The sequence below is a fragment of the Tursiops truncatus genome, chromosome 5, assembly GCF_011762595.2.
Source record: "Tursiops truncatus isolate mTurTru1 chromosome 5, mTurTru1.mat.Y, whole genome shotgun sequence".
Lineage (NCBI taxonomy): Eukaryota > Metazoa > Chordata > Mammalia > Artiodactyla > Delphinidae > Tursiops > Tursiops truncatus.
In genome coordinates, this window is record NC_047038.1 from 21944590 (window position 1) to 21959269 (window position 14680).

General features: G+C 33.7%; 2 protein-coding genes across 4 annotated transcripts in view; one reads left to right on the forward strand and one right to left on the reverse strand.

Moving 5' to 3' along the window:
* LOC109548757 (uncharacterized) overlaps positions 1–14680 on the forward strand; it is a 304090-nt gene that overhangs the window by 27939 nt on the left and 261471 nt on the right. For all 3 annotated transcript variants that reach the window (XM_073804685.1, XM_073804683.1, XM_073804684.1), the window contains one exon: positions 2524–2616. Coding sequence is in view for 2 of the 3 variants with exons in the window: in XM_073804683.1 (XP_073660784.1) it covers positions 2579–2616 (38 nt within the window). In the remaining variant the exon portion in view is untranslated. The remainder of the gene's footprint in view (positions 1–2523; positions 2617–14680) is intronic.
* The window catches only part of MYOZ2 (myozenin 2), a 35549-nt gene that overhangs the window by 9410 nt on the left and 11459 nt on the right, over positions 1–14680 (reverse strand). The window contains exons 3-4 of the mRNA XM_033856726.2: positions 9167–9336; positions 3766–3895 (exon numbers count right to left, since the gene is read on the reverse strand). Of these exons, the coding sequence (XP_033712617.1) occupies positions 3766–3895; positions 9167–9336 (300 nt within the window). The remainder of the gene's footprint in view (positions 1–3765; positions 3896–9166; positions 9337–14680) is intronic.

A 14680-nucleotide genomic window follows, 5' to 3' on the forward strand; every position in this document is an offset into this window, starting at 1 on the left:
GCACTGTCCTAAACAATTCCTCATTCCCACAACAAATCAATAAGTATTACCAACTATATTTGAGGATTTCTAAAATAGGGGCCCTCAACTTTGTGTTTCTGAATCACCTTGGGCACCGACTTAAAATGTTGATAATGGAGTCTTCCCTCCAAAGACAGGAAGTTTCAGATATTGCTTACAAATTGTATGCAGGTGATTTGCAAACAGAACATTGGGAGATCTTGTTCTAGCAAATTACCTCTTTCCTCCTTATTTCCATTTTTCCCTACCTGGTTCAGGCCCTGCACATCTCTTGCCTGGGTTTTCACAGTAGCCTTCATACTTATCCTTTAGCTCTCAACCCTTCGTCCAGGCACCTCCCTGTTGCTGCCTGAGTGACCTTTTTAAGTGGAAAACTTTATCAGGTCACTCACTTCCCTTACTCCAGGTTCTGTTATGGCTCCCCAGGACAAAAGTCAAAACTACTCAGCAAGGGAATTCCTTGGTGGTCCAATGGTTAGCACTTTCACTGCCATGGCCTGTGTTCAATCCCTGGTCAGGGAACTAAGATCCCACAAGCCATGCAGTGTGGCCAAAAAAAGAAAACTATTCAGTATGACACAAATGGCCCTACCTAGCTGTCCAGCCAGCCTCATCTCCTGCCTTCTCCTCTCACATTTTATGTTCCAGAACTGTGGATCTACTTGAAACTTGTATCCCGTTATGCCTCCCTATTTGTTCCATTTGTTCCCTGTGCCTGGAACACTCTCTCTAACTCTTGTCACCTACAAATTGCTATTTTAAGCCTTAGCTTGAGGTTATCACTTCTGTTTATTCACTCCTGACTTTCCCAGGAAAGCAGAGTTACCTTTTACCATGTCTTTTCTTTGTATAGTATACATAACTCCATTACCATGACTACCACATTTTATTTCCTATTCCTTTCCTAAAATTGATCAGAGTCAACCATATAGAAATTGGAAAATTTCAAATTCTGTATTTTTAAAAACGTATTCAAATCCCACTACCAAAACACAATTTTTCCCATTTTTCTTCACCTATAAGCATAATGATCACATAACTATAATTCTAGTGCACATGGAATCTTGTATTTTATTGCAAATCAATTTTGTTTGAAATACTTTTGAAAGCTTCTACATCATGTTCATGATCATTTTAAGGGTTTTGTAATAATCTAATAATAATCTATTGACTTGAGGAACTATAAATGGTCTAATCTTTTCACATTTTTGAACATTCCAGGTTTTCAGATTTTTTAATAGACAGAATTAACTAATAACTTTTTTCTTTTTTTGATACGCTGAATTATTTACAAGAAAGAATCCACATAGTTTAACCTCTGAGAAATAATACAATTCAACAATGCTATATGCCAACATTTTTGTTTGATTTTTAAATATATTTTTAATATAACTTATTTAAATTCAAAGGAACTTCATTCCTACAGTATTGTGGCATCGTAAGACTTATTAATTCATATTTGAGATAAGTTGGCTTGTGGAGACATAGTAGGTTAATCAATAAAAATTTTTGCTAAATTGGGATAAGCTATAATTTGCCCCCTGAATTTGTTATACTTTTCAACTCATCGACCAAGAAGGAAGGATCCATTACTCTTGCTTAATCACAAGCTATCTGATAACCTCCAAACTCTCCCTTTTCTTAGTCTATATTACACAGACATATCCAAATATTTAATAATTGAATATTTAGCTTTAAATAGCTATATGAATTTGTATTTTCAAAATTTCTCTCTCTCTTTATATATATACATACATAGATAGATAGATAGATATTAATAGGTAGATTCCTGATGGTAAATAAAATGTACATATGATATTGAATTATATATGCAGAGAGAAAATGAGACTACAAATATAGTGTGGACATTTGTCCTGTCTCCCTATGTATGATTCCTTGAGGGTAGAGATGAATTTTTCTATTCCTTTTGCAATTTCATAGTTTATGATAATGATTAATAATAAACATTTTAACTTAGTAATGGGAGTACCAGATTGAATCAACATAAACTTTTCTATATGTCTTCTGTTTCCTATTTAAAAAAAAAACCCGGGCTTCCTTGGTGGCACAGTGGTTGAGAGTCCGCCTGCCGATGCAGGGGACACGGGCTCGTGCCCTGGTCCGGGAAGATCCCACATGCCGCAAAGCGGCTAGGCCCGTGAGCCATGGCCGCTGAGCCTGCGCGTCCGGAGCCTGTGTTCCGCAACGGGAGAGGCTACAACAGTGAGAGGCCCGTGTACCGCAAAAAAAAAAAAAAAAAAAAAAAAAAAAAAAAAAAAAACCCTACCATTCCAAACATTAGAAAGCAAGAGGTTGCAATATAGTGGTTGGAGCTAAAAGAATATGTATATAGTCTGTTGAGTATTAAGAATATAAAGGTGGGTAGGGAAAGGATTAATTTTAACTGAATACTTTATTATATGTTAGTGACTATACTTACATTTTCACATTTAATTCTCACAATGACCATGTGCAGTGAGATTTATTTTCCTTATTTTACAGATGGAGAAAACTGAGACTCGAAGAGATTTATTTTCCTTCCCAACACAGTAGTAAAATGGGCAGAAATGAAAGGAGCCTGCAGGTTGAACCCAGGTCTGTCTGATTCTAAAGCTTCTTTTTCCCCCATGTGCTTAATGTTGTATTCGAGAACTTAAAATTGTAAAGCTATTTGAGAACTCTATTACAATGCTTCACTTCAGAATTCTGTGCATTCTAATTGTGTATTTGGTTCCCTTCAATGTTAGTTTATTATGTTTATCAATACCTTTTCTCATTGTGTTCAGGAAGAACATCCTGATAAGTCTAAGCTCATCAGTGACTGACATTCAACTTACTTTTAAATAAGATTTAATATTATACAGTTGCTTTACTTATATATTTTCAAAAACACTAGTGCTATTTGAGAAGATTTCCAGAAGTACTCTTGCTAAATTTAACTGTTTAATTTACAAACATATGACATAAGTATTGCTAATTTCAATATAAAAGTAGTTGAAAATTTTATAAACCTACTTTATACATTACTCTTGAGGAAAAACTTAAGGGTATTTGCTTTAAGTTATTTTGAAAAGTTATTGTCTAAATAGATCAGATAATTTTTCTGATTGAATATCTCAAAATCAAACAGTACTTCTAAGTAACATATACTGATTTGGATAGCATTTGCTTCTCTTTTAAGATAATAAACAAATATACAGTATTAAAGGATTGCATTTAAGGTTCTGTAAGAGAGCAGAAAATAACAAAAGCAATCTCCACAAGGTCGCTTCACATGAGGCATCTGTAAATTTGGTACCAGATCTGGATTTAATTCTTGAACAGTCAATATTGGCTTATAGCTATTCACAACCTCAGGTTCTTAATTTGTAAAATGAGGATTATAATAAATGTCATAGAGTTATTATTAAATTAGACAAATATATATCATAGCAATTCATAAATTATACAGTTCTATACAAATAGGATTTCAATATAATTACAAACAACTTAATTTTTAATATAATAGGTGATTGCCAACAAATACAATGGACCATCTGAAAGAACGTAAGACTCCTGTAAATGTTTTACAAGACTCCTCTAGGTCTAAATCTTTACATTTGTCCTGAACTTATCTACAAAGTAAATATATAATGAGAAAAGCTGTATCATTTAGATACCATTTACTAAAGAATCCAAATGACTTGAGTCATATATTTAAGTGCATAACAACTTTATTGTTCTATTTGTAAGGGGATTAGTTACCTGGTGCAATGTTTTCTGGATTTGGGGGACTTCGTGGATCCGGGGTGTTAGGAGGAGTAAATGGGGCTTGCTGTGAACCACTTTCCAAGTTGCTTCCATCCAATTTCTCATTCTGCATGGCAATATTGTGCTGTATTTGATCAAAAGTAAACTCAACTGAAAACTCAAAAATATTAGATACACTAATAGGAGAAATCATATGTGCAAGATGCCATTTGTATACTTAGAATTTAAATACAATGCCACTTCATTGTTACATGAGGTCTCAATAATTTATATTGTAATTAGTTGAGCTATTGAATGAGAAATTTTACTGATACCAATCTAAGATCTGTTTTGTGATGGCAATCCACTTAATTAATTGAGCCTTACTGTGTGCCAGGCACTGTGTCTAGGGCTTTGTATCAATTATGTAATTTGCTATTCACAACATACCTAAAAGGGAAATCTAAGTATTTAATTTTTAAGTCTTTACTAACTTAATATCATACAGCATACTCACCAAACATACGGCTTAGTCATTGTTACATTACTATTTTATTTATACTTGGGATTTAATGATATGCTTTAATATGCCTTGTTTTAAAATTTAATCTGAAATTTGGACAGCAGTCATATATAACAAAAAATATTTGCACTTTAAGCTGCATGAACTTATAGAAGGAAGAATTTGGGGTTTCTAGAAAATAAAATGCTTAGAAGAGCATTTGTCTTTAAAGTTTTAGGTGAATTTGTTTTACTCTTATAATTTGGGATTTATTCTATGGCAATATAGCAGTTTAAAAACAGTCAGTTTGCATTTTAACAGAGAAAAACAGACATTGTAATAGGTTATATCCTCAGAAATATGGCTAGGACTTATCTCTATGGTAAAGTATTGTTTTAATCATATATGAGAAATATATATATACTTTTTAAAAAGCCAATCTATTTAAGAAGTGCGTAAAGTCAAATCATCTTTTAACTTTAGAAGGAAAAATTTATTGAAAGGCATAGCAAATAAAGACCAATTTTGACTTTCTTCTGTATGACATAAGCAGAAAGTAGTTTAAAATATTTTTTCATTTCTGTATTTATTTATAAGATGATAAGGTAAAGTACAATTTTACAGTTTAATACTTATTCAACTTTATAGAAATGTGAGGATAAAAGACTATTTTGTCCTAAAATCCAAATACTATAATTAAAGGCCATAAATTAAGGCCTCACCTGATAAAATTATGAAGAAAATTAAGTTTATTGCATTTTCAGGCTTCTCCCACCCACAGCCACTCTCCAGGTGCCTTTTACCTTCACCTTACTCTAGGCAGCACCCTGGTAAAGTTGCTGTGGAAATGAGTAGGGCAATGTTAGTAGGGGTAAGCTGGCTTGTGGAGCCATGCAAGAAGGCATGAGAGGCAACATCAACTAGGTGAGTACAGGGTCTTGATTACTGGGCATGAAAGTTTGCATTTTATTCAAGAGGCAATAAGAAACAATTTCTAGAGATGAGTAATGCTATACTCAGATACATCAGTTTTCCATGTTTTGAATTTAGCTCTTGTCTTAAGTGTTCAACTTAATTGACTGGATTAATATCTTTTATCACTTCTGAACCTACATCACCTCTTAGAAAAGAGAAAAGTTCTCCCTAACTTTAATTATAAATAAAAGCTAGTTGACATAAATATAGAAAGTTTAATTGTATCATGCATAAAAATTACTTTTTACAAATTACTGAAATGTGCCCATGAAATGAATTTCACCTAAACTTACAAATCATTCTACCTACATTAATTTAAAAATTGTCACACTAACCTCATTTATAGATAGGAAAATCAACTCTTTCTAAATAGTCATTAATTATCAGGAGACACCTAGTAGCTCTATTGTCATTGTTAAGTATACAAACAAAGGCTTTTAATAGTTGGGTAGTGACTTATTTTAGTTATGATATGAGCCTTAAAGTATTTTTTATAAAGTTATTTTTTGAACAAAATAAATAAATGTTCAGAATCTCAATATATTTAGTTTGGTCTTATTTCAGAATTACTTGTTACAGTATACTTCCCCTTTTCCCAGTATTATCTAATATTTTAAGGATTTTGAAAAGTCCATAGTTACTAAAAGCTGATGTAGTCTTAACTGTAAAATGTGAATTGTTTTGATTAACATCCTTTTGTTGTGATTTATAGAAGGGACTTTTAATTCTGATGAATCATTCTTCTATTTTATTTTCACTCTAATGCTCATTTTCTTCATCCTTTTTTTTTTTTTTTTGCCTATTTCTGTAAGAAGTTGATCAGTTCATGAACTAGGGCTTCAAAATTGGCATATGTAGCAAGCAACGTATCTTCATTTCTTTTTAAAAATGCCTATTTTCTGTTGTTATTTATGACATAAGAAGTTCTGTGTGGCTTCAGTTTGCCAGTTTCTCAGCAATAGAGTAAGCCCAAAGCTGTGCTTTTTTTTTTTTTTTTTTTTTTCTTTTTTTTTTTTTTTTTTTTTGTGGTACGCGGGCCTCTCACTGTTGTGGCCTCTCCCATTGCGGAGCACAGGCTCCAGACGCGCAGGCTCAGCGGCCATGGCTCCCGGGCCTAGCTGCTCTGTGGCATGTGGGATCTTCCCGGACTGGGGCACGAACCCGTGTCCCCTGCATCGGCAGGTGGACTCTCAACCACTGTGCCACCAGGGAAGCCCTGTGCTTTTTTTTTTTTAATAACACTTAATATTTAAACCAATGGCATTCATTACCAGGGAGTTGATTTATATTTTCATCTAATGATGTCCTGAACATTATAATAAAATAAGAAATGCATAAATATAAGTTAAATAATTATTTTGACAATATCTATAGCTCAAGGGAAGCAGTAAAAGGAAAAGGTCATTTCAGAAAATGTAGTCAATAAGTTAATTTGATATAAATCATATAAAGATGATTCAAGAATTAGATTATAAGTAAATAGTTGTTTTCTATTTTTCAATGTTATTTTGTCTCTCTATCACTAGACAAGAGCTATTTATCTTTGAAATCCCAGCATAGTTTCTAGAACATGGTAGGCAATCAATAAATTTTTGCCAAAAGTATAAATAAATGAATGGAACTAGACCTGAACCTAGTATTTTTTAAATTCCTGTCACATTATCAATGCTTGCTTCAAGTTGCAATCTAATACCGTGATAAAGCAAATGTGTCATCATACAATGTAGCTCACTACCTTCCTCAGTGATTTATTATGCAGGTCATTTTTAGAATTAGGATCAGAGAACACAGATCTTTAAAGCCAGAAAACACCTTACAAAACCATTTGCATCAATCCCTTATTTTATAAATGAGAAAACAGGTCCAGAAAGGCAAAGAAAGTTTTAAATTGACTCCAAATTACACAGATTATGGGAGAGCCAGGACTGAACCCTGGTCTTCCAGTTTCCAGGCCAGAGTTTCTTTTAATTACACCATGACAAGTGTCAGTGCAAGAACTCTAGAATTCTGAGAGCTGGGTTTCAGTCTACTTATTATGGTGTTACTTAAGCCAAATAAATATATGTACTTCCTTGAATACTACTTTCCTCATTTCTAAAGAAGAGAGAGTAAATTTCATCAGACTTCAGAGTATGTTATGTAACTCAATGACATGTGACTTTATTCCATATATTATTATTGTTTATTGCTCTATGTTATTTATCAGCATTTAATTGTTTATTTCAATATAGCTATTTGGGATTATTTTATTTATTTAGTTCCCAATCTTCTAGGAACACTGAAAAACTATCAAGACCTGTTCTTAAACATTTTACCTATGACCAGAACATTTGACCACAGGTGTATAAGATTATTGTCAGTAATTGGAAATACTAGTGATAAGAGAATATGCTTTATTCTAATGGACATTTTAAATCTCATTGTACCTTCCACCAGAACTGTAGTTAAAGCATTATACTTAGAGATATAAATGTAAGTTATGAAAACTAGATTTATTCATTTATTCAGATGTCTAGACTTGTAGATGACTTTTCAGAGAATCTCCCTTAAGCTGCTATATTTCATATTATTCTTCAAAGCTGCTTCTCTGTTGTCATTATTGAAAGAATATGATTATATAATTACACTCTGTCAGATGAGTTAAGGGTTATTTTAGGCTCATGCTGTATTAGCTGCAGACATTTTCTGATAAGATGATACTGGGCATAGTTATAGGGTAACATAACATTGCATTTATCCATGACTTCAAGTGAAAACCATTCTTCATAAGTGTAAATACTATGGTTGAGTAAAATTTGATGTCTAACTGAATTCATAATTATAACTAAATTCAATTCATGGATGTTGAAGGATGCTCATTAATGTGAAAAGAAACTGTTTAAGATGTTCTCTAACCATTTATTGTTAACCAGCATCATAACAAGGGAAATAGTTCAGGAATGAAAAAAATTGTATTGTTTGTGAGTGCGGTTGTTAGTTCTGTAATGTGTTTTAGTAATTATGATAAAAGGTCAGTGAAACCAGTCTGTTTGCTTTAAAGAATTTAGCTGTCCATTCAAAACAACTTAACTAGTGATGGCAGCTGGAAAGGTTTCAGGTTTAAATTCATAAGTAAACTTATAGACTTTTCATAGCTACAGGAAGAAACCCTCAATAAAAATACACAAAAGACAAAAAAACAACTTATATTTGTTGTAGTCTCTAGCATCTCCTCAAATTTAGAACCAATGCACTGTTGCTTTTTGATTCTTCATACCTGGTATTTTATTTTTAAAGTCATTTTCCCAAAGCTAATTGTTTTTCTACTACGAACTTCTTCCTCTAAAATCTCTCTGAATGACAAGAGAATATGGTATTCATGCAATATGTAAAATATTGTTTGCTTTTTTAAACTTCTGATTGATGAAAACTTTTGTCCAAAGAGTTTTATCCACATTGGTTTTGTTGTTAATAAATAACAGACTTCTCTACACAATGTGGAATAAATGCTTTGAAAGGAGATCAACTGTGTCTGTAGTTCCCAGGCATGTTTTACTGCCAGGATGTGTTCAGCCAATAAATGCTTATACTTACTTTATGGAGCACTGTGTGCTTTGGAAATATTTCCATCCCAAACATTTAACCAGTGGTGATAAGACCATGGAAACTTTTAGTACCACAATGTCCACTCCCTCTCCCTGGTCTTAGCAGAACAGAGGAGCTCGTCAGTGCCAAATCTACAAACTTACAATGTCTGTACTGAACTAAAAAGATACTCATATCATGCATAATATTTCCTTTGTTTATCCACCTAAACTATTCATTATCATGAAACTAAAAAGTCTAACAGAATCAATGAAAAGAAAATTTGTAGAATACTTGTTTGAGAATCTAATAACACATATAAATTTAGAAGTGCTGCCCGTTTATTTAGATACCACATTATCAAGTTATACCTACATTTATTTGTGCTTTAGATTCATAATGGAAATTTTCAAATGTATATTTGTCAGATCTTCTTTGTCGCATCTTAAACAGTCTGGCACCACGGTTACTGAGATGGGATAATTCTTCCAACATGATGTCTCTGGGGATGCTGACTTTTTTGCCCAGGTCCATGCCATCTACATCTGTAAAACAATATTCATGTGCATGAAAACCCCAAGATAAGCATTTTTAAGTGCTTTGCTAAATTTCATAATTTATTGCCCGCTATATGCTAGTATAGTGACTAAAATATAGGCTCTTTACTCAGACTGCCTTGGGTTGAATTCTGGCTCTACTACTTTCTAACTGTATGATCATAGATATGTTACTTATTTTTTGTAAACCTCAATTTCCTTATCTCTAAAGTGGGGCTAATAATAACATCTACTGCATAGGGTTGATTTGAGGATTAAATAAAATGTTTCTTATCAAACACTTAGCATCATACCTGGCACATAGAAAGAGTGAATGAAAGTAAGCTAATGACACTATTAATTTAATCTTTCCTTATTTAGTGAGTTTTCAAACAACACTGATCATAATTCTCTTCATAAGCTCTGTTTGACTCCCAACATTTTTCTGTATCAATTTTAGCAGTCTCTGTTACAAGAATGTCTACCCTTTGGCCCATGCCACCCATTTTCCTGTCTCTGTCAGAATGCTATTCATTCTGCATCTAGCACCAAGGAGCCTAACATAAAGTAGGTAGGTGATAAGCATTAAATGAACAAATCCTTCTCAATCTAGCCTATGTGCCATTTCTGTCAATTCCTTCTCTAAAATCTTTATTCATAATTATTCATGCCTTTTCTGTATTCCCATAGCACTGAATCACAATTACTTGATTCCGTTTTACTTATTTTATGGCTTGCACATTCTTTATGTTTTTGTCTTTGTGTCCCCCATGCCTTAAATATAGGAGATGTTCAGTAAACAACTGAATGTAAACAACAGTAAACAACTGAGATGTTCAGTAAACAACTGTTATTTTCTATTTCTAGTACTGAAGGACTTTTCTAAAATCCCAAAGAAATAAAACTCCTCCACTTGCACCTTTAATCAGAAATATCTTTTTGTGTAACCCACAGAGTTCTTTTGCCACTGTGGACTGTTCTTAAATGCAAAGAAGAAAAATTGGACCATTTGTAAAATAAATAATTATGCTGGTTGATGGGGACAACATTTTCTGATGTAACAAATTAACCCTAATAATTAGGCTTTTGGAGGTCTTTAGGGATAAAATAATAAAATTACTTACAAATTTTCTCCCCATTTTGCCTTGAAAAAAAATCAATTTGTTTATATATTTTGATGTTACCCAGAGAGGAGCTCCACTAATTATAAAAATTATAATATCAAGACTTCTGCTTCTGGGAAGATAGAATAGATCTACTTTTCCCTATACCTTTACTAAGTAAAACTAAAAATCCTGGACATTATGTATAAAATAAACATAAGAAGACTCTGGAAGTTGGAGAGAAGAAGGCAGACCAGCTAGGGACAACAAAGTCCTTCCTCAGGATCCAAGGAACAACAAGGTACTGAATTCTCTGGGTTTTCTTTTAGCCCCATATATCCCAGACTTGGAGCTGAAGATGCTATTAACCCAGAAACACCAAAAGGTGCAGCCAAAAGCCTCCAAAAAGATTGTTCTCACTAGCCAAGACCAGGAAAGAAGCAACCTAGAAAGACAGAAAACTTTTAGACAATAGCTACTCTACTTCAGCCAAATACCACAGGAAAAACTTTGGCCTCACCCATATCAACAAAGTTCAAGTGGGGAGCCCAGAATTTTACCCTTGCAAGGCTGTAATGAGGTGCCCCGATGCTCCCATAAGGGTGGTATCAGAGGGGCTAAGGAGGAAGCTGGGACTTTCATCCCTGTCAGCCAGTAACAACCCTCCATCCCTGTAGTGTTAGTGGAGACCAGGTGGGGATTCTGAACTCCTACCCCCTCCTACTAGTAACTAAGTGACCCTCCTCAAGTTTCAGTAGGGGCCAACTGGGAAACCTTGACTTCCTACTTCCACCTGGCAGTGATGAGGTGGCACTCTCCTTCCCCTGCTGAAGCAGTGTCAGACTAGGATAGATAAAACAGAAGGCTTAAATAAGAGCAAGATTCTTAGAACATAATATGACAATATGCAGGCTCAAATAAAAAAATCATTTGTCATACCAAGAATCAGGAAGATCTCAAACTGAATGAAAAAAGACAGGTGCCAACATGAGGTGACTGAGATATTAAAATTAAATAACAAAGATTTTAAAGCAGCCATGATAAAAATACTTCAAAGAGCAATTACAAATTTCTGGAAACAAATGAAAGAAAAATAGAAAATTTTAGCAAAGAAATAAAAAATCATGGCAGAGAAATAAAAGTTGTAAAGAACCAAATGGAAACATTAGAACTGAAAAATAAAATACCCAAAATAAGAAGTTCAGTGGATGGATTCAGTAGCAGAATGGAGGGAATAAAGGAAAGAAATGGTGAATTGAGAGATAGAACAATGGAAATTACCCAATAATAACAACAGAGAAAAACAAATAGACTGGGAAAAAAAAAAAAAAGAAAGCCTTAGGGATTGGTGTGACCAGAACAAAAGATACAGCATTTGTATCACTGAAGTCCCAGAAGGAGAGGAGGAGGCATGTGGGACTGGAAAAGTACACAAGGAAATAATGGCTGAAAACTTCCCCAATCTGGCAAGAGACATAAACCTACAGATTCAAGAAGCTAAAAGCATTCTATAAAAGATAAATCTATAGAACTCTACAACAAGACATATTATAAACTTCTAAAAACTAAAGACAATGGGAAAATCTTGAAAGCAGCCAGAGGAAAATGACAACTTACCTATAGGGAGAAAAAAATGAGAATGACAGTGGATTTCTCATTAGAAATCATGAAGTTCAGAAGGAAGTGGCACAAAAATGCTGAAAAAAAAGAAATGTCAACCCAGAATCTGATACCCAATGAAAATATTCTTTAGAACTAAAGGGGAAATTGAGACATCTTCAGATGAAGGAAAACTAGGAAATTTGTTGCCTGGAGACCTACCCTCGAAGAATGGTTCATGCTGTTACAACAAAATATCAAAGACTGGTGGCGAATAAACAACAGAAATATATTTCTCATAGGCCTGGAAGCTGAAAGTCTGAGATCTGTGTGCCAGCATAGTAGGTTCAGTTGAAATCATTCTTCTGAGTTGTAGACTGCCCACTTCTTACTGTGTTCTCACATGGTAGAAGGGACAAGAAAGCTCTCTTGAGCTTCTTTCATAAGGTCTTTAATATCATTCATGAAGACCCCACCCTCATGGCCTAGTCACTTCCCAAAGGCCCCATGTCCTAATACCATCAGGGACATTAAGATTTCAATATTTGAATTCTGGGGGGCCACAAATATTCAGACCATAGCAAATAACTAAATTAAGTTCTTTAAACAAAAGGGAAACAATAAAATAAGGAATCTTAGAACATCGGAACAAAAAAAGATTACAGTAAGCAAAAACGTGGGTAAATACAGTAAGCCTTCCTTCCCCTCTTGAGTTTTCTAAATTATGTTTGATCATAGAAGCAAAAATTATAAAACTCTGATATAAATATATGTAGAAAATAGTTAACACAATTTTATTATAAACAGGGGAGGGTAAATAGACATGAAGTTAGATAAGTTTTCTGTACTTCACTTGAACTGATAAAATGACAATATCCGTAGACTTTGATAAGTTAAGCACATATAATGTAATAGAACAACTACCAAAAACTATACAGGTACACTTGAAAAACTATAGGTAAATAAAAATGGAATTCTGAAACATGTGCAAGTAATCCGTAGGAAGCTAGGAAAAAGAAAACAGAAGGGAAAAACAGAGACAACAAACAGAAAACAAAAAATAAACTGATAGACTTAAGCTCTACTACATCAGTAGTAGAGCTTAAATAAAAATATTCTAAATACCCTAATTAAAGGATAGAGACTAGCAGACTGGATTTTAAAACATGACCCAAGGGCTTCCCTGGTGGCGCAGTGGTTGAGAGTCCGCCTGCCGATGAAGGGGACATGGGTTTGTGCCCCGGTCCGGGAAGATCCCACATGCCACAGAGAGGCTGGGCCCATGAGCCATGGCCGCTGAGCCTGCACATCCAGAGCCTGTGCTCCTCAACGGGAGAGGCCACAACAGTGAGAGGCCCGCGTACCGCAAAAAAACAAAAAAACAAAACATGACCCAAATATAAGCTGTCTAGAAGAAACTCACTTCAAGTAAGTGCCTTGAACAATATAGGCAAGTTGAAAGTAACAGGATAGAAAAAGATATCAAGCAAACATTAATCAATGGAAAGCAGAAGCGCTTATGTTAATTCCAAAGTGGACTTCAGAGCAAAGAAAATTTCCAGAGACAGAGATTAAATGATTTAATATGATTTATGATTTAATAATGATTAAATAATGATTTAATAATGATTAATAATGATTAATAATAATGATTAATAATGATTAATAATAATGATTAATAATGATTAAAGTGTCAATCCACCAAGAAGACCTAGAAATCCTAAATGTGTATGCACCAAAAAACAGAGCTGCAAATGGAACAAAAATTAATAGAACTAAAAGGAGAAATAGATAAACCCACAATTAGAGTTGGAGACTTCAACATTCCTCTCTCAACAAGTGATAGGACAACAGAGAGAAAATCAGCAAGGATATAAAAGAAATCAACAACACCATCAACCAGTAGGATATAATCCTACTGTTTATAAAATATTTATAAACAGCATAAAATATTCTACTGAACAACAATAGAACACACATTCTTTCCAAGTGCACATGGAGTATATACCAAGATAGACCAATATCTTGGACCATAAAGTAAGCTTCAACAAATTTAAAAGAATCAAAATTATATACAGTATGATCTCTGATCACAATGGAATCACACTAGAAATGAGTAACAAAAAGTTTACAGAAAAATCTCCAAACATTTGGAAACTAAAAAAAAAATCACACTTCTAAACAATCCATGAGTCAAAGAAGAAGTCTCAAGGGAAATAAAAAAATTCATTGAACTCATTGAAATTAAAAATAGAGCATATCAGATTTATGGGGCACAGACAGTACAGTGCTGGGAGGGACATTTATAGCACTAAATGCATACATTAAAAAAAGAGGAAAAGTATCAAATCTATACTATAAACCCAAAGCAAGCAGAAGGAAGAAAATAATAAAGATAAGAGTAGAAATTAAAAACAGAAAAACAGTAGAGAAAAATCAGTTGAGCACAGAGTTGGCTTTTGAAAAGATCAGTAAAATTGACAAACCTCTAGCTAGACTGACACAGAAAAATAGAAATGTAGAAGATACAAATTACCAGTATCAGGAACAAAATAGGGGATATCACTACAGCCACTGCAGATAGCAAATGGATAAAAAGAGAATACTATGAACAACTCTACATGTAAATTCACATAAATTTGAAAACAGAA